Source organism: Hemibagrus wyckioides, linkage group LG24, assembly GCF_019097595.1.
Source record: "Hemibagrus wyckioides isolate EC202008001 linkage group LG24, SWU_Hwy_1.0, whole genome shotgun sequence".
NCBI lineage: Eukaryota > Metazoa > Chordata > Actinopteri > Siluriformes > Bagridae > Hemibagrus > Hemibagrus wyckioides.
In genome coordinates, this window is record NC_080733.1 from 4,440,549 (window position 1) to 4,460,412 (window position 19,864).

General features: G+C 41.9%; 2 protein-coding genes across 2 annotated transcripts; both read right to left on the reverse strand.

Annotated features, from left to right (window-relative positions):
- Window positions 1-451: 451 nt before the first annotated feature.
- Window positions 452-5,350, reverse strand: chst12a (carbohydrate (chondroitin 4) sulfotransferase 12a). Its single transcript, XM_058378143.1, has 2 exons — window positions 5,191-5,350; window positions 452-2,018 (listed from the first exon to the last, which is right to left on the reverse strand). Exon 2 carries the CDS (start codon window positions 1,984-1,986, stop codon window positions 682-684), a length of 1,305 nt encoding a protein of 434 aa, XP_058234126.1. The 5' UTR covers window positions 1,987-2,018; window positions 5,191-5,350; the 3' UTR covers window positions 452-681.
- A 1,129-nt stretch (window positions 5,351-6,479) lies between these two features.
- On the reverse strand, window positions 6,480-16,603 carry eif3ba (eukaryotic translation initiation factor 3, subunit Ba). The gene is made up of 19 exons (XM_058377946.1): window positions 16,389-16,603; window positions 14,860-15,052; window positions 14,081-14,200; window positions 13,695-13,752; window positions 12,135-12,263; window positions 11,877-12,034; window positions 10,558-10,689; window positions 10,386-10,452; window positions 10,230-10,276; window positions 9,905-10,115; window positions 9,665-9,737; window positions 8,771-8,893; window positions 8,601-8,679; window positions 8,272-8,410; window positions 8,038-8,163; window positions 7,862-7,939; window positions 7,657-7,765; window positions 7,033-7,145; window positions 6,480-6,943 (listed from the first exon to the last, which is right to left on the reverse strand). Exons 1-18 carry the CDS (start codon window positions 16,489-16,491, stop codon window positions 7,045-7,047), a joined length of 2,046 nt encoding a protein of 681 aa, XP_058233929.1. The 5' UTR covers window positions 16,492-16,603; the 3' UTR covers window positions 6,480-6,943; window positions 7,033-7,044.
- Between the last annotated feature and the right edge of the window lie 3,261 nt (window positions 16,604-19,864).

The following is a 19,864-nucleotide window of genomic DNA, read 5'->3' on the forward strand; positions in this document are numbered from 1 at the left end:
AGGTGATGTCTACACCCAAGCGATGCTTAACGAGTGCCAACGACGTGGGTTTCTCTTTCTTTTTTGATTGCAATGCTACAGGAGTGCAGTGAATCCTTTCCCTTCCTTTAAAAAGCTCACAGTTCCTTCGTCCAAAATAAATGCTTCTCTTGCACACACACTTGTACACACGTATATATTTATATTCATGTGTGTAATAGCAAAAATACAAAAATATTCTACAGATTCTATGTGCATGGCCCTAAATGTGCAGAACATAGCAGTCGTATGTTCAAGCTGCATAATTCTTTACGGGGGAGAAAAAAAAAAATAACCTGATTGACGGCTAAGTGAGGACACAAAAAGAAATACTGGACGAAAAAGTGAAATAAGATATTGTTACTGTTGTGATTTTCTACACTGATTACCAGCGACTCAAATCTTCGCGCCGGAGGGACGTGTCTTTAGAAGAAGGTATAAAGTATGAATCTGTATACAGCACTCTGAATACTTTTAACACTCTTAATAATGTTCTAATGAACCTTTTATAATACCTGTGCGATAAGCAAAACCGGAGCATTGCCCATAGAAATAAAGGAATAGGAATCAAATTGAATGAATAAAACCTCTATCCATTAACTGAATGAATTACAGTTAAATAAATCACAGCAAGAGACTACTTTGCTGACCGGAAACAAATTTTCACTCGTGTAAAAGCTTCTCGGGTTTAGGATAGCCGAACAGTCTGAAGTCAGCTTCGTAGAGCTTGTACAACTGTCTGCGTGATTCGTATGGTATGTTGGCGAACCAGTCCTGCTCCCAGCTGCTGACTGTCCTGTTGTGATGACTCGCTGGGAACTGGACGACGTTGTCCACGCGCAGGATCCGTAACAAATGCTCGGCGTCCTCGTCCAACGTCTCCAGTTTTCCCACAAAGTCATAATTGATCTGGCAAGGGTGGCACAAGCGGTGCATCTGCCTCCAGTGCTCGTTAAACGGCATTTCTTTCTCTGTGTCCGGATCTAACAGATACTGAATAAAGTTCGAAAACGTGGGTTTGATTCCGGCGGCGAAAGCGTCCGCCACCGACGCCGGAGGGTCGACGTAGTTGCCGTATCTTTTCAGCATTACCATGGCGAATCGCTTGTAGAAGTCCTCGTTCTCCAGCTCGAACTTGTTGCGGTAGGCCGAGATGAGACGGACAAAAGGGTCTCGGATGAACAGGAACTTAGTGTACTTCTTCAGCTTGATTTTCATCAGATGCCGAGAGAACTTCCCGTAGCGCTTCCAGAACTTGTTGAAGGTAAAGTGCACGCTGCTGTTGTGGATGAGTTCGACAGGGATGTCCAGAGGGTCCTGGTAGGGTGCGCCGTTCACCAGCAGGCTCTCGCTGAGCACGATCATGATGCGCTTCCAGTTGGTGCATGCCACCTTGGGAACGTAGCAGTAGATGATCCCGTGTCGGTCGTCTACAATCAGGTGGTCCAGCTCCTTGTTGGGGATGTCATCGAACCTCCGGTTCTTGCCTGGGAAGTCGAAGCTGCTGTTGCTGCTGCAAAGGTCACGGATCAGCTGCTTCCTACTGTCCTGCCTTTGCTTCTTCTCTGCGGCGATCGGGGTCAGGTGGATCTTCCACTCGCGCCTGGGGATGAATCTTTCTTCTGGTTTTTCTGAGGATTGGTTACGAGTGTCGCCAGGTGGCGTCTCGGCTCTCACTTGCTCCGTAGGGTCGGCCGTGCCTTCCAGAAACTGGTTGACGAACGCGTCGATGTCGGCCAGGAACGAGCCTTCCTTGTCCTCCTCAGCTTTGTTTTTGGAAGCGGCATTACTCTCGGGTGGGAGGCGGGAAGAATGAGGTCCGGATATGGTTGTGTGGAGGTAAAAATGTGTGGCTCCCACGTCGTCCCAGTAGATGATGATCAGCAGGATCATGAAGACAGAGCCCAGGATGAGAAAGATGCGGAACAGCCTTGTCTTGCCCATTTTGTCTGGTTTGGACAGTTCCATTCTCACCGAAGCTCCATATCACCATCAGCCATCTGGATGAGAAGCCATAAAGAAGAAGCAAAGAAAATCAAGGAGGATCCTTTTGCAGTGGAATTACATTCAGCCTTACTGAGTATATGAGAGAGACGTGAGACATAAACCTTTCAGCCTGTATATATCTATAAGCTTCATAAGCAGAGAAGAAAAATTTGAAATCAAACATCTAAAGTCACAAGCAGACGAGAGTAAACATGATTTAAAGGCTATGACTGGAGACGCCTACATAGCTCTGTTATAGTATGCTGGTGTTACTTGAACTAGGTCTAACCCTGAGATGATATTTCTCTACACAGCAGTGAGATTGGAAGACTTGAAGCCCTTTCAGCCAGAGGAAATGAAGTAAGGTGTGGGAGAAAGACTGGATTACTGCTGTGATGATTATACGATTAACTGTACTCAAAAGTTTCTGAACTGATTAAAAGTTCAAGCTGCTTTGGCTGATTTTAATACAAACGTTCTCCAGCCACACGTTCAGAGTCTGTTTTATAGGCATTAAGGCTTTACGCGTAAAAAAAAAAAAAAAACGGCAGCACGCACTTACTGGATAAAATCTCAGGGGTGTGATCGTGGAATTTATGGAGACGCCAAATAAACAGGACTATTGTGTTTCTTTATTCTGTTTATTATACAGCATTCAATGCAAAGAGATTTACGGTCCCTCTGGGAATGTTTCTGATTGTTACGGACAAAAAAAAACGCTCGATTTTGCTGCGCCTTTGTTCAGAATTTGTATTATTTTGTGAAAAACTACTCGACTTGGTGAAATCTGTGAAAGTGCAAAAAAAAAAAAATGGCCAACTCCTCAGAGAATATCATGTAGGTTTCTGGGGGGGGTTTTTTGGTCATTTTTTAATTGCCACACAGAGGAATTCTTCGGCTTTCATTTCTGCGATCGCAAAATCGTGAAATCCTGGAGGCAGTGGATTTAGAGAATCATTGTGGACCTGCAATAAATCGTTTATAACTAGCTAATTACTAATTGCACAGCTACAGCTTAGCAAGCGAGCTAGCAGAGTGTAAAATGAAATGAAGTGCAATGTGCATGAGAGGTGATAATTCAGTTTTGTAGCCTCGCTCCATGTGGCAGGGTAGCCTACATAGTACACTGTTCATGTACACAAAAAAATTTAACACAATTAAATAAATGATAATAGGCATTAATGTTAACACCCTGGAAAACTAGTCTAACATTCGCTAGTGAGAATAATTAAACATTCATTCAGAATCAGTCCCAGGAAAACAGGGTGCAAGGTCAGAGAATTCACACACAAACACACACACACTTAGAGACTATTTCGAGTGACCAGTCCACCTACCTGCATGTTTTTTAACAGTAAAGGAAACCAGAGAAAACATACAAAACTCCACACAGACAGTAAAACTATCTCAGCACCAAAACATACACAGGAAGCATCTGTTTTTTGTTTTGTGACTTTCTGATATCAGGAGAAGTGGCACTGATACACGCTACGAGATTAAATACAGCAAGTAACCACAGTCATCTTACATCTTTTTTTTTTTGTCCTTTCCAACAGGACCTGACATTTGTATAGAAAATCACAGACGTGTATCTGGGAATTGAATGATCAGACGAGCGCAGAGTTTGGTGAGAAACAGTTGGGAATTCGGTATGTGACTTTCTCAGAGGAGGGAGGAGAAAAAACACCATCGTGGCCGAACGAGACAGAAATAAAGCCACACAGGGAACGGGAAATTCTGTGGAACAGGAAATTAGCTCAGAACCTGATTAAATTTAATCCTGTCCAAATACGGCTTGTGGTGTTTAGAAAAAGTTAAGGGAAACACCTCAGCCTCACAGATGGACTAGTCTGAGCATTTCTTTCACACACAACAGTCTCTAGAGTTTCTCAACACATCACGAGGTGGATGGACTACAACAGCAGAAGACCACATCCTGTTCCTCATAGTGTCGGCCAAGAACGAGAGGCTATCATGGACACAGACACACAGAAAGTGGAAAAAGCCAATGTTTTGTTTCGTTTTTTTTTTTTCAATCCGAAGCTGTCGTTTCAGAGAGTTTGCGCCAACGATAGCCTCAGATTTCTGTTCTTGGCTGATAGAAGTGGAACCTAATGTGGTCTTCTATTGCTGTAGCTCCCCCACCTCAAGATTTCCTATGAGATGCTTGTCAGGTCATCACGATTGTGAAGAGCAACTAGTCTATTCTTCGTGTCAGCTCGAATCAGCCTGTCCATTTTCCCTTTCCGTCAACAAGCCGCTGAAACCCACAGAACGTAAAAGTGAAAGTCTGCTAATTCATCTGCACTCAATACATTTGGAATGAGGTCTGAAAAAAGTCTCGGCATCCTGAGATGAATAAATAAAAATAAAACAAAGGTGATGCTTAACAACAAGACGAGATGCTCGACACCCACAGAACTGTCGCTCACTTTCAAACCGGTCTCTCTAAACTCTACAGCCTGCTTGGGTGTGAGATTCACCATGGCTTAATTAAGCATCCAGAGATCCTATTTGGTTTCGGCGGATGGGTGTATGGTGAAGTCACAAAACGTTGCATCCTTCTTAGGAGGAACTGTGGACTGTATTGAATATGGAAAATTTGAAACTAGCACTGCAAAAAGAGAGAGAGAGAGAGAGAGAGAGAGAGAGAGAGACCTAAATACAAATCTTTCTCAATAAGACATCCGAGAGGGGATTAGTCATTTATTTTTAAATGATATTCTTGAATACAATGTTTTGCACTTTATGTATCCTGTCTCTAACGCTCTACTGCTGAATACAATGTAGCTCTTTGACGCCGTCTCTCTCTCTCTCTCTCTGTCTTTCTATCTATCTATCTATCTATCTATCTATCTATCTATCTATCTATAATTGAGCTAGCACGAAGCCTCAAACCATTTCCAAATATCAGACAAACCAGTGTTGTCTCCTTTATTCATCTGAAGTGCATTTCCACACAGACTCTGTGCTAACACGTTTCACAGCCACTTTTTTCTCCATTAGAAGTCTCTCTCCCTCTCTCTCTCCCTCTCTCTCTCTCAACAAAAACAAGCAGCACAGAAGGCTCGCTTGTTCCTGTCTTGAAACACAAGTTGTACAAAAACGAACGAGTTTCTTATACACGAGTACATAAGAGTAAACAGACGCGTGTAAACATGGCTGTGAGGACTGAAAGAAGCTCACCTCGAGACCCTCCACCCAGACGTCGTCGTCTCCTCGGGAATGATGTGCAACCGCGCTTCGCAAGATCAGGCGAGATCCCGGAAATATCGCGAGATTTCAGCAAACTGCCGTGACGATCATCGCGGCTTTAAGTACCGGTTTAAGTACCGGTTTACGTCGAGGTTACACCATTAAGTCTAAGATGGAGCGCATACAAAAAAAAAAAAAAAAAACGGAGTAAGAGAGAGAGAAGAAATGAGAAACCAAACCCCTAACATCCTCCCTTATCAGGACAGGGAGATAACGGTTTAATATCAAGGCCAGTCCACGTCATCGGACAAGCCCCGCCCACTGCACACCAATTACAATTAAACTAGTGTAAAATATTAATACTGTTAATACCTTACTAATTTTTTCATACCCAGTGCATACATTTCATATTACATTGTAATAAGATGTCCGTGTCTACTGTGTTGTCTTATCTCACTCTCTTACTGTATATTGTATTAAAAACCCATACATTTCCAAAAGTATCGGGACATCTGACCATGGATACCCATTTGTGCTTAATGGTATTAATGTAACAAAGCTTAATTCATTATGGAGAATAGCTGTGTGGAATCGTTCATTCGGAAGCAAGATGCTGAGCAGCCTGATAAACCAGGTCATGAGGAAAAAAAAAAAAAAAAGTGCTCTGCAGGGATGTGCGTAGATGCAGGTCACTCGTGTTCTTCTTCCTGGAGCTCGGCTTGTGCACAAGGGCATGGTCACGATGGAACTTTTGCACCTCTGCACTCCAGTGAAGATGAACTTTAATGCTACAGCACAAAAATCGTTCGGTACAACCACGTTTCCAACTTTGTGGTATCAGTTTGTTGAAGAGCCACATGCTCCAGATGTGCATCATTTTTTGAGCTTATACTGAAAAACTGTTGCAAGAACACTGCAGACATCACAGTTAGATTAAGACTCATGCTGTAACTGCAAAGCATGTAGTGAAAATAAAACATGGGGTTACGGCAGATCGCCTAGTAAGATTGCAAACCTTAGGCAAAATGCCAAACTGAGCACTGAACTGAACTGACTGGGACTCAGAGATTGTCTTAAGAAATGCTGTTTCATTTGCATCTGCAAATTTTATTGCTGTTTTATTGGTGCAAGTCAGTGAGCATATTATGATATCCAGAACTGAACCCTGAAGTAACCCAGAGAGGAGACAAGTGTCATGGAACATCGTAATGAAATATGTTGAAGAAAAACACACGTTTCACACAATTATGGATTAAAAAAAAACACCACCTGACAAAGGGTTATATTTTATTTATACTTTATTACCTTGTTGTGCATTTAATATCAGGTAATCTGAATGGAGGAGGATACAGCCCACTGTAGCGCACACTAGAATATGTATTAACCCTAAGAAAAATCTCTGGAAACAGAATGTCTTTCTTCCGCATGGAGATGTAAGAACCTTTCATGGCATGCTGTGTCATGGTAAAGGCCTTCTGACGAAGTAAACGTTCAACTCAAAAGGCAAGAACCAGAGGGTAAAGCCGCCAAGTGCTGCTCGGGGTGAAGGGGGCAGGATGGACGCTCCCAGAGCTGGATACGGGGGCAAAAACAAAAGCAGCTGCCGACAGTGGTACAAAATTCTCCTTCCACAGTAACCAGTATTAAAAGGCACTTGGCTGGATGTTAACAAGGAATTTGTAAAGGAGAGAGAGAGAGAGAGAGAGAGAGAGATGATGTCCGGTCCTCGAGAATTAAAACGGTTCTGAGAGAGGGGGGAAAAGCAGAATGAGGGCACAGTTATTTTCAGTGACACAACAAGGAACATACTGCAGAATAAAGGTGGTTTATTACCTGCTATAGGGACTACAGATCTCCGATTGGAATGATTTCTTCATTGATGAAAAACTCAATGGTCTCCTCTTCCCAGTCATCGACATTACTGTCCAGTTCATCAGTGTCCACACCTTTCAAAAACACAAATATGAGGTCAGCTGGGGATCGAAATACTCTGAAGAGTCCACATACAATTACTCACAATATCTAAATAACATGCAACATGGTACTGAATTTCAGACTGAGATATACCCACTGCAAAAAAGTCTTTATTTTATTTATAACTTTCTTCAAGGCAGAAAAGACAGTGTCAGAAGTGTGGATGTGGCTATAATTTAGTTATTTAACAGCACATCTGTAGAAACCGAGAAGCGCTCAATTTTAATACAAAGAACTAAAACACTTCAGAAATTCAGGCTGTGATGTTATAAAGGTTGAATGTGTGTGTGTGTGTGTGTGTTGGGGGGGTGTTGTTTCCAGTCAGAAGACAATTCTGTTAAATATAGCTCGTGAAAATGGCAAGGATGTGCTAAAAACATGTTGCAACCTCTTTCTAGTTCTCTCTCTCTGCCTGTGAAATATATAAATAGATGCTGACAAGTGGGAATTTTGGGACGCAGCCATAATCCCCAGTGAATGTACCTCCTCTGAGCTCGAGGCGGAGAGGTCTCTGCTCCTGATACATCTTCATGGCAGCCTCGCGGTACTTGCGGTACTCCTCCATCATTGAGCGTCTCTTGTCTACCAGCTCCTGCACAACACGAGGAAAAGGAATTCGGTCAGTCAGCTGGATTCAAACGGACACTCCAACAAGACAAACAAACAGAGTATTATTAAAAAGGCTGACCTTTGAAGCCTTCGACTGGCTGAGTCGATCTTTCTGCTCAAAGATCTTGGAGTATTTCTTCAGGTCTTTCTTGATGGCCTGGTCAATTCAGAGAAATAACAAAATTGAGTGCTTGGCTTGGTAGAAGAAATGGATTGTTTTTTCAATTAAGATCCCGTTGTGCATTCCAGTGTTACCTTTATCTGCTCCTGGGAGAGGAGAGAAGGAGGACGAGGCCGCCACAGCAGCTGGCAGAAACGGTCTTTGTTGTTTTTCTGTAGCAGTCGCCCTTGAAACGTCCACAGCCAGTACGCGTTGTCTACCTGCATTTGTATTAACGTACGTATTTTCAGTACATGGGAAAAACATCAGTGGAGATTTGCCCCCCCCAATCAACTGATCACACGAAACCCTCCAAAAAAATAAATTACCTTGTGGCTCCACCAAGAAACAGAGGTGACCACAAATCTGCCAGTTGGGTCCCATTCCACATCAGAGGCCATGTAATGCTCAGCAATGTTCATCATGGTGCAGTCTGAAGTGTCCACAAACGCCAGAGCGCCGTTCATGCTGTCAGAAAGAAACAATGAATAAAGTGAGCAGAGGGGAAAAGAAAAACATCTCTCTTCAGTAGTTAGAGGTTAACGCTCAAGGCTGAAATTTTCCAAGAACCTTGAACTACTCAGCTACACGGTCTGTTCTCAAGTTATAACTCTAAAGAATGTGTTGACCAATTGCATAATTACACTGGAGTACTGACCTCCTCAATCCAGCCAAGACCAGAAACTGGCCCTGAGGACTCCAGAAGATGCTGTTGGCCTGCTGTTTGTCAAATGTTTCTGAAAAAACAAAATGTTCCCTTTTTTTTTTTTTTACACGCACTTCATCAAACCCTTGTGTCTTCACAGACGTTTAAGTGGATATACTCACTGATCAGGTCGATTTTGCCGTTGCTCTTCACATGGTAAAAGGAAGCGTTGATCCTGGGGGATTCTCCATGCAGAACTGCAAACCTGCTCCCATTGGGCTCCCAGGCAAAGGCAATGATGCCCTCTGTAACAGACAAGAAGCATAACATTCATTTACAATTCTCTACATCTATTATATGACCATTTCAACAGTAGAGACAAAAATTTAAACAAATTTCCCTGTAGTGGGAAAAGAAACTCACTAATAATATGTCTCAGTAAATAGGCTCTAAATTTGTATAATTTCTTCTACAGACAATCCCCCCAGGATTTGACGATTACAGAAATGAACACAAAATTTAAGCAAACAATTGCATAATATTCGAAGCATTACAGCAGATGTGAGGCGAGGAACATGATGCATGGAACAGGAGTACAGCTCTATAAAAAGTCTTTACATATATGAGGAGTTTAAAGTGATTAAAGGAGTTTGAAGAAGAATCCCATCTTTGCAATTTCATTTCTATTTGAAGTCATTTTTCCATCTAAAAAAATCTGCAGCAAAATCAACCGTTTTTGGCTACAGCAACCACCTAAATAAATAAATAAATAAATAAATACTCCATGAAGCCCTGTTCAGAGATGTGTAATGACGAAAGGAGAACATGGAAGTGGCTCAGAGTCTGCTAACTTCAGCTCAAATTCCACAAAATGAGATCAGCACGTCTCACTCACTAACATCTCTATTCATCTAACTCGGGCTAAAAGTTATCCATTTCCCTCTCAGAACGCAAATACAATAACATTTTCTCGTCCATCTGCCCCGGATGCAGGAAACAGAGATGAGGTTCATTACTACAAAGAATTCCATCAAGTGATGGAATAAAAAGCTGAGCTATCCCTCTCATCCTGTTACCTTTCATCTCCACAACATCCACAGGAACCTGCTTCTCCCTCATGCGGAAGATCTCAAAATTTGTGACAATTCCCTAAAGAGAAAATGGCAAAATTTAGAACAAATCACAGCTTCACAGATGTTCCAATATGACAATTCTTCCCGACATTGATATTATAACACTTTTCTGAGATAGTTTAGCCAGTCCTGAACCTGGCCCTGGGTCAGTTTTATTGAACCCCGAGCCGGGTCCATCCGTACCTGTGTTCCCTTAGGAGTCCTGTCCACCTTGACGCAAAGATAATCGCCGTTCTTCTGCCAGTGAAGTTTGCAGTCCACCACGTTGAACAGATTGCGCACTCGGATCTCGTTCCTGGACGGAAGCTGCATGAGGGTCACTCTCGCTGGGATGTCTTTGTCCTCAGGAACCCAGAAGGCAATGATGTTGTCACCAGGGGACCAGGAGAAATCTCTGTCGAGGTTGAAATTAGTTTCTCGTCAAGTTTAGTCACACAACAAGGTCAAAAGACTGAACATGTCATGTACCATTTCATGTCCTGCATGTCCTGCATGCACTGTAACTTACTTAATTCCGTTTATCTTCAAACTCTTCTTATCCAAAAGTCCCATTGACTACGAGGAAAGCAAAACACATCAGAATGCTCATCAACTGTAAAAAGTAAAATTAAATTTAAGGGGAAAATGAATGGCATCAGCTATTGCAACAGAAAGAGAAACTTACCGGTGTCTCGTAGATGCTGAGGGTGTCCTGAGTCATTCTAGCAAAGAACTTCCCATCTGGACTCCACCTGAAGATGTGATGTAAAAGGAAAATGAAGCAAGTCATCGTTAGAATTAAACAGAAATATAACCCTCCACGAATATGTGAATGTAGAAAATGGACTTGTACTGACTTGAAGATTGGCCAGTGGGCAGAGCTCTCGCAGTGGAAACCTCTCTTCTTCTGGCCAGTCAGAACGTCCCAGATTATGATGGCCTGAGGATCGTCTTTCGTGTCCATCAGGGGGCTAAATGTAACCACATACCTGCAAAAAAACAAATAAATAAGTAAACCTATACCAGGGTTTAAATTACAGTCCAGCAGAATTTAATGTGAACTGAAAAACAGCCCAGACTATTTATTTTTGCCTTATAATCATCCTTAAGGTGTACCAAGATCGACGATTGTTGCCTGCCAGGTGAGGAAGTCTAACAATGGTGCTTAATTTGAACAGACAGCTTGACCAGACGGTTAATGCTCTTAGTTTTAGGACTTAACCTGGTCTTGGAGAACTTGTTAATCATACAGCATTTCAAACTGTCTTATAATAATAGTTTTTACTGTCATGGGGGAGAGTTGTCGCTCAGACTGTGTGTCGATCCTGAATAACTGCAGAGTGACTCAAATTGGGCCACTGATTCATTTACATTTCGGGTAAACACAAACAGAAAAAGTGTGCGCCGGATTAAACACAGGCCTGCGCACTTCTCTCGAGTCATATGGCAGAGCTGCAACACACAAGCATGTTGCTAGTGTCATCATTTCTACTTCCTTTTTTACTTTCTTTTTATACCGAGGGTTAAACAGTACAGGAAGTACGTATAAACATCTACTTCAGGAACATGATTAATTTGAGTCATGACTGAATTAGAAAGCAAATTTGGACTGAAGGCAGTGAACACAAAAACAACTGACGCATGTTCAGTGACATGCTGTGACAAGCGACAAGGATCATTTGTTTTCAGTGAGGGTTGGTGACATGAGCCGCAGTGTCCGTTTGTGAATAAACGTGGGCGTGTCCAGCGATAAAATCTTGAGGAAAGTTTAAAGTTTATGGGGGGGGACTCTGCAGCGACTACCAATGGGAGTGAAGAGAGTAGATCTGTGGCACACGCTGCCTCACCTTCATCTCGTATTATATGATGCAGATACACACTGCTGAACTTTATACACAAATGTTAAATCTCCCTATGAAATGATTTAGAGGCAAGAAAATCGATCAGATGCCGTGTGGAATGCTAGCAGAAACGATGTTACTATAGCAACCAGTTCTAGGAACGCCTCCCGGAGACTTCATGGTACACTGATGGCAGACTTGCAGAGATAAAGGGTTTAGGACCAACATTTAACCCCGTCTTATTCATCACTGTATTACTGGGAGCTTTTAACTTTCAGAAATTTCCTCAAGACGACTTTAACACGCTCCTCTGTTTATAAGAAGGCTAGACAAACCTCTCGCAAGGGGAGAAGTCGATAAGCTGCACTCCCTGATGGCTGAACCTCTGAATCTGTTTGAACTTCTCTCCACCCCACAGCGCAATGCCTCTCTGATGGAACGTGGCCAGGTAGGTGCCTTTAGGAGACCAGCGCACGTAGGTTTCTGTCCAGCGCTGAAAAAACAAACAAACAAACAATCGTATATATTTATTACACAAACATAACACTAATGTATGTAATAAGAGGAGAAGAAAAGAAGGAAACATTTCTCACCGCTCTTTCTTCAACCTCAATGGGTTCCTTGACATCGTTGGAGAAGATGCCCGTTTTCTCACCGGAATCGTAGATCACGCTGTACTGATCTCGGCAGTCGGGGTCCTCCAACCAGTGGCGCAGATTTCCCTGTGAGCCGAACAGAATTAAACATTTCCGCCTTCAGCTGGGACTGAGAACTCAGCTGAAAGTGTGTGCGTCAATAAAATCATGAAAAACATGAGAAGCTACTTAAGTAAGTATTACAGACTTGCTGAAAACGTTAGTTGGGGCGGAATGCTGCACTGTGGAACGACTGGGGGGGGTTTCCTGAAACATGTCTGAAATGGCGGCTCACCTCCAGTAAGATTAAAGGCATCTCCTCCTCAAATGTGTTCATCATGCTTGTGTTGTTTATAGTGATTCTACTAGCTGAACTGTCTTCCCCATACCAAGGAAGACATGCAGTTACTTTTACATCGGTTATTAATGAAAACCAGACCGTCATGTGGCGCAGGAACTGCAGCGCTGTACCAAACCCCAAACTACATGTAGGAGGTGGTGCGAGTTCGGCTACATAAGAACTGTGGCACAATTCCTGCGAATGTGAACACAGCTCATAATCAAGCCTTTATGTTTTAGTAAGTAAAGTAACCGGTGTGTGTTTTAGCAACATCTACAACATGCGTGTAGCGAGTGACACGGGAACGCTGCAGGACACATGTTGAGGTGAAACATCTTACTGGGCATAACGGCACTGAAACCTGACCAGCACTGAAACCTGACCAGCACTGTGAGGCTGCTGGGAACAACCACACTCTGATTCAGACCTCAGGAACACGTCCGGTGTGTAAACTTCCTAAATCAAGTCACTGGAAATACATTATATATTTCTAACATATCCTCCATGCTTCTGAACTTATCCCCGACTATATTAAAAAAGGAACATTACAGCTCAGTCAGTTTGTTGGAGGCATTTTGATCAGCACAGTGGAGCTGTTAGGGCAGGATCGGTGTATTTATTAACCTCAGATGTTAAATTAAGCGGCCAAATCGAACTTTAAACTGTAATATGACCGACATTTTTAGATCAGTTCTAGCTTTAACCAAGGGAAAAAACTTTCAAAACGTATGGAAAATCTGCATCATCGTCCCTGGAGGAGGTCAAAGCTAAAAACGGGGACCACAATTGAAGCGACAACAAAAATCCTTTCACTGTTCTGAAAGACTATTAAAGCTCTGGACTCTAGGTTTCAGGTCTGTTTCAGTCCGCTCTCAGAAGCTGTTCTGAACAAACCGGGCTTTAACATTAGCTTGAATCTTGGCTACTTAGCAAATGAAATATTACTAGATACAGGCTTGGAAAATTCATGAGCAGACTTTTCTTGAGTGTCTCATGGCTGTCTTTATTTTTTAATGACTCTTCTGAGATTTGCCTGGATGGTGTCATGCAAAAATAAAAAAATAAAAAATCACTGACATGATCCAGTCAAATACTACCGAGTCTGAAGCAACTGGCATTTTTACAAAATAAAAACAGAATAATCGGCGATGGTGGAGCTCTGTATAAAGGATACTCACAAAATCTTTGAAGGGCTGCTTCTCAGGTGGTTCCCATTCATCACTGATGGTCATGTACCTGAAGCACAGAAAAACACACACACTCATTATCTCTAGATACCCTGTTAGTCCATATCGCTGTGAAAAATTCAGTATCATTTGAAAAAATATTTTTACCAGTAATTTTGAATTACAGTGTAATGACTTTGTCCACCTATTACAACATGTGCAGCTTTTTGATGACATCACACACATCATCTGGGAGAAAGACCTAATATTAACTAAAGCCATCATCTCGTGATTCACTGCACATGTGGCTTATCATCGCTCATCAGGAACGTTCCAGAGGAAAAACTAAAAGCATGGTGCGAGAAGAGCGGAGGAAGCGGTAGTGAAACGGAGCGTACTTGTCGAAATCGGTGAACAGGTTGACGCGGAAGGTGTGCTGCTTATCCAACTTGTAGCCATCGGCGTTCTTCACCGCTTCGTGTGCGTGACTCGGGACGGAGTACTCCAGAAAAATGTACCTGAGAATCACAAGGATCCGTTAATAAAACCATGCATGCTGCATTTCTAAGGCAGAAGTGAGGCATTAAATAACAGTGGGCATTTTTAGCAAAGCAATTCAATCTTATTTGTACAGCCCTATTTTAATAAACTGTCAGGATGCAGCTTTACAGAACTCCAGATGCACAAAGGAGAGCAGCAAGCTGACAGAACAGACAGGAGCCCAAGAGCTGTTATATAAGATTATCTTAAGCAGTCTTTTTGTCCTTAAATGGTAGATTTTAACTGATGAGCTGGGCGGTAAACACATTTATCCTAAACTATAGTAATGTGCACTTTAGTATAAATCTGTGTAATAAATTTAACAACAACAATAATAATAATAATAATAATAATAATAATAATGAGCTACCCTCAGTTACAGTTCACAGTTAGTTAATGCTCAGGACTCCTGCTGTAATCCTGACAATTATGATGTTCTTAGTGAAGATCGTTACACACACACACACACACACACAGTACTGTTAGACTTGTGTTTCCTGTTTGAATCCTGTTCCTGCTGAGTTTTGAGAGTTTTTATTCCTGGTGATCGTCACCCCTGACTTGTTGATTAGGACTCCATCTACATCCTGATTTCTGTATCTGTTGTTCTGATATATACACACTCATTCTTATTTACCCCTTGGTCTTTCCATCTGCTTCTGGATAGAACTCGTTGGTGATTTTGCCGAACTTGGAGAAGATCTTGTGGATGACGTTCTTTAGTTTCTCCAGACGATCGGGTCCTACTTGGGGAACGTTGTCAACGACGATGACCGAGTCAATGCCGTCTGCCTCCTGAGGTTGCTCTCTCAGGACGTCTCCCAGCAGCTCTGCGTTGGGGACAAGCACAAAGAGAGATGTTAGTGATGGTCCTAAACTGGATACGGTTCTCCAGATGACAGATCTCACAATCTGTGTGCAAATCCAGACTATTATGCTTGTGACCCATCACTGATCACTACTGTTCCCAATGACCCATCACTGATCACTACTGTTCCCAATGACCCAATCACTGATCACTACTGTTCCCAATGACCCATCACTGATCACTACTGTTCCCAATGACCCATCACTGATCACTACTGTTCCCAATGACCCAATCACTGATCACTACAGTTTCCAAAGCCTAATCACTGATCACTAGTTTTGTCCACATTCATTACTCTATGTAGTGTTCTGCAAATGTGTAAAAATTGAGTTCGTACAACGTCCTCAATTATAATCATCACTAATCACCTCTGCTCCCCAAAAAACTATCACTAATCACCAGGTTTTAACCTCTTAAAATCGATCAACCGTTTAACTAATCACCATTACTTTTTTTGTGCCGTGACCAAAGAAGCCATCTTTCTACAAGAACTGAGTTATAACCCATTATATTCTATTCTGATTAAAACTCTACTCAATTCTACTGGGTAACAAAAGCAGTGAAACTCTTCCTTCCTCGTGCAGCTTCACTTTTTTTTTTAAATCCGACAGTATATGCAGTGACTCCATATGCAATGAATGAACTAATAATATGAACATGAAACAAAAAAAAACACCTAGTATTTAGAAAATGAGAAGAAATGAAGGAACAGATATAATAATGGGAGGGAAACGAGGCTAGGTGGTGCGTGTTCATGACAGATAAGGAAACTAACTGACTGACGGAATCTCACACTAATGAGAAAAAGTCACTTAGTCTCCATCATACCTCATAATAACCTGGTACACAAGTACAGAGAGCTAGTTCTACATCCCGCTAAACACATCAGTTAGCTATTTTAGTTCAGGAAACCATGTTAGTTAAGCAGCGCAACTGATAGCTAGTGCAAGTCACAGGGTGTCGGGCTGAATCCCAAACAGCTCCGTGCTCCCTATACAAGTGCACTACACACCGCGGGAAACAACGGCACGCGCCCCCGAGCTAGCGCACTACATCACTAACAAGGCGTCATTTAGGATTCGGCCTAGGGCCTGCGCGACATGAAAATGGCTGCGTTAGCTAGCTAGATAGCTCATTATTAGACATCTATGGCAAAGCCAGAACCTGTTTAGGAAAGCTTTTTGTCGTTCGATGCATAAATAAACAGGCTTTAAGCTCCTTTTGCTATGAGATCTGAGCTCGTGCGTGATGGCGGGGCCTGGATGAATAAAGCCGGGTGGTTTTGTGAGGAGACCTACCCTGATCACTGATGTCATCCTCAAAGTCCTCTGGGTCGCTGAATGAGGGCTCCTCGCCTTCATCAAACTCGACTTCTGCCTCCATTTCTTCTGTGCCTCTCATCGAGGTGAATTAATGTGCACCGCTAATTTGAACGACCTCGGCTACACGAGCTTTTCTCGCAGGACCATGTGCGCTACAGCCGGCGCTAACCACCAAGCGAAAAGAAAAGGACCGAGCCATGTGGGCGAAATGGACTTCACCGACCTTAAGCAGCAACAAGAACTCACGTTTCGTATAAATGTGAAAAAACACAATGTATAAAAATACTTATATATTAAACGACTTTATAAAATATATTACTGATAAATCATATCTCTGTCGTTCTAAGATTATGCTTGTCGAAATCATATATATAAGAATACCCCCCTATTTTGTGTGAACTTGGTTTTTCCCAGAAAAAAAGGCTTACTTCCTGTGCGTCTGTAAAGCGCGCGACGCAGCCTCAGATTCTGTGATATACATACCATATACAAGGGCGTTCTCTGTGTAAGAAGCTTGTGTAATGGGTAACTGAAGATCCGTGCATCTGAGCGGAAGACGTTACGAGCCGACGTGTTTCGGAGACGGTATAATAAAAGCCAGTTAAATATTTTACATAATAAAAGTGCTGAGGCTGACTACAAGAAGACGATTTTCAGCACTGATTAAACAGAGGTTTACAGACATTTATGCGAATTCTTTTATTATGATTTACACATCAATTATTATTATTATTATTATTATTATTATTATTATTATTATTATTATTATTATTATTACTGGTACTAGAGGTAGTAGCTTTTTACTGAAAATGTTTATATGCTGCTTCCAAAAATTAAAAATGGACCAAACAATTATTTTTACATAACACTGTTGATAATCGAGAAATCTAACCTATACTACAGAGCCAAAAGTTCACGGACACCTGGCCATCACACCCATATGTGCTTGGCGAACATCCCATAATAATCCCCATTCTTCTGAGAAGACAAATGAAATCATGACCAGTGTATCATTACAGCCTGATTACTTAGATAGAGAAGAGTAGAGGTTTTCTAGCTTGGCAACGTAGATTAGATAAGAATAACTAATAATAAAGCTAATGCTAATTAAGGACATTTTCTCCATTATGTTAGTCGAGGTTATGATTTTCTCCTCTTTCTCCACCAGGTGGCGTATTTCTCCCCATTTTCTTCTCAAGCGCAGGAAGCTATTTCCAATCACCTCCATTATCAGGACATGTATTACAGACTAGAAGTTCATCATGTAAGAAAAAAAACAGTTTCTTTCTTTCTCCTTCACCTCTTGAAAGCACACATTATAATCACTCTAGTCAGCTGAATCCTCTGGCAGATCTTCAACAGCAGCTGCTGCTCACACTGATGGCTGATGAACTAAATATCAAGAGTTCAGTATGGACCAGGAGGACATGCAAGTAGTCATGAGTATTCATTCGTGGAAACGATCCAGACTCAACTTGAAGAAAGAGGCGATTGTGTATCGACATCCAGCATCATCTCAGTCCTTTATGGACCAGGGGTATTGATAACGGCCAAGATTGCCAGATCTTTCACACAAAACAAATCATCAGATGAACATGTTTAATGTAGAGATGTTTGTGTTAAATCCAGAGGAAAAAACAGACAGTGGCTAGATATTAAAAAGTGACCTGCATCCTTCAGGGAGGATAGTGAGGATTATGGGGGGTGCGGGGTGTGGGGTTAAGGTGATAATGACATGATTGCATGCTTTGTGTTGTTTTCTATGGAATATATCTCAGCACTTTTGTACTTTAAATGCCACTTTATTGAACATAAGGACCACCTGGGGTGAAGACCGGGGGCAGGAGGCGAGTAGAGAGGCGTCTTTTGTCTCCAAATCTCACTTTTGCGTAGCTTTATCCGTTTAGATTTCTCCCCAGAGTGATCCACAGGAAATGCAGGAGATCTTTCATCTCTCATGGGGAAAAAAAATCACATAGCATCTAGCATAAGACTAGAAATTATTTCGAAAGCAGTCAATCAACAACAATCAAATTTATGCTCCCATGGATCGGAACTGCCAGCTGGAACTGCCTGCTGAATTCAGCACATGCCTCAAACCTCACCGGGTTATTCGCCTCAAACAGCTTTGCCTTTGTAGGTTTTTATGACTAACGCTCGGTAACTGTAGTATCTGCCAGTTTAATCTCCCTCAGTCGGGATTATTTACACACCATAATCATGCTTATATGTTTCTCTAAGCTTCCTGTTACATGTAAAACAGTGTATGGTGCAGCACTCGGACCCTGACAAACAGCTTGTGAGGAGAACAATTACAAAAGCATATAAAATCTCATGATCAGTTATTTATTCCACAGCACTGTTGAGTTCTTTCACCTGATTGGTCAAAAGGTGAAAGTTGGTTGACTGTAGTACTACAGAGTGTGACCTAAATTATGAGCTTACGCCAATCAGTCATAACATTATGATCACTGACAGGTGAAGTGAATAAGACTGATTATCTCTCAAAGTTGATGTGTTAGAAGCAGGAAAAATGGACAAGCGTAAGGATTTGAGCAAGTTTAACAAGGGCCCAATTGTGATGGCTAGACCACTGGATCAGAGCATCTCCAAAACTACAGCTCTTGTGGGGTGTTCCCGGTCTGCAGTGGTCAAGATCTATCAAAAGTGGTTCAAGTGGTGAACCGGCGACAGGGTCATGGGTGGCCGAGGCTCATTGATGCATGTAGGGAGTGAAGGCTGGGCCAGGTGATCCGATCCAACAGACCGAGCTACTGTTGCTCAAATTGCTGAAGAAGTTAATGCTGGTTCTGATAGAAAGCTGTCAGAATACACAGTGCATGACGGGTCAGGGCTGTTTTGGCAGCAAAAGGGGGACCAACACATTATTAAGCAGGTGGTCATAATGTTATGCCTTGTCAGTGTATATTAATGTGCTAACATTTATAAATAAATACATATATTTTGAATTGATCATGTATTCAATATAATTATAAGATTAAACTAAACTTAAACCCAATATATGTTTATTTACATAAATTTATTGGCCAGACATTTTTACTCCTTTAAATTTTTTTATTGCCAGATTATTTTGCTCATTTTATTAAGCATTTCTTAAAAAAAAAAAGAAGAAGAAGAAGAAGAAGTCGGCTGGAAATGAAGGAAGTGAGATCCGCCTCCAGGTTCAGCACATGGATGGTGGTTTGTTCTGGTTGCTTTTCAGCTCATTACCGTGTCTGTAAAGAGAAGTTCCTCATATTATTGCAGCCATCCTGCCTGAACACACAGCTGGACCCACCACAACCCTGACCAGGATGAGAAAAAATACTTACTGAAGATTCATGAATGAATAAATATAAATTGATTTGTCTTGTGTAAGTATTGACCCCCCTTGAACTTTTTTGCAATCTGCAGTGTTATGACCGGGATAAATTGGACTTAATGTTGTGCCA

Coding starts and splice junctions, on each gene's coding strand:
- eif3ba (XM_058377946.1), bottom strand. CDS start 16,491: ATGAGAGGCACAGAAGAAATGGAGGCAGAAGTCGAGTTTGATGAAGGC. Junction 14,201..14,859: donor GCAGATGGAAAGACCAAGGG/GTAAATAAGAAT, acceptor TGTGATTCTCAG/GTACATTTTTCTGGAGTACT. Junction 7,940..8,037: donor TCTCCCAGGAGCAGATAAAG/GTAACACTGGAA, acceptor TGAATTGACCAG/GCCATCAAGAAAGACCTGAA.
- chst12a (XM_058378143.1), bottom strand. CDS start 1,986: ATGGAACTGTCCAAACCAGACAAAATGGGCAAGACAAGGCTGTTCCGC.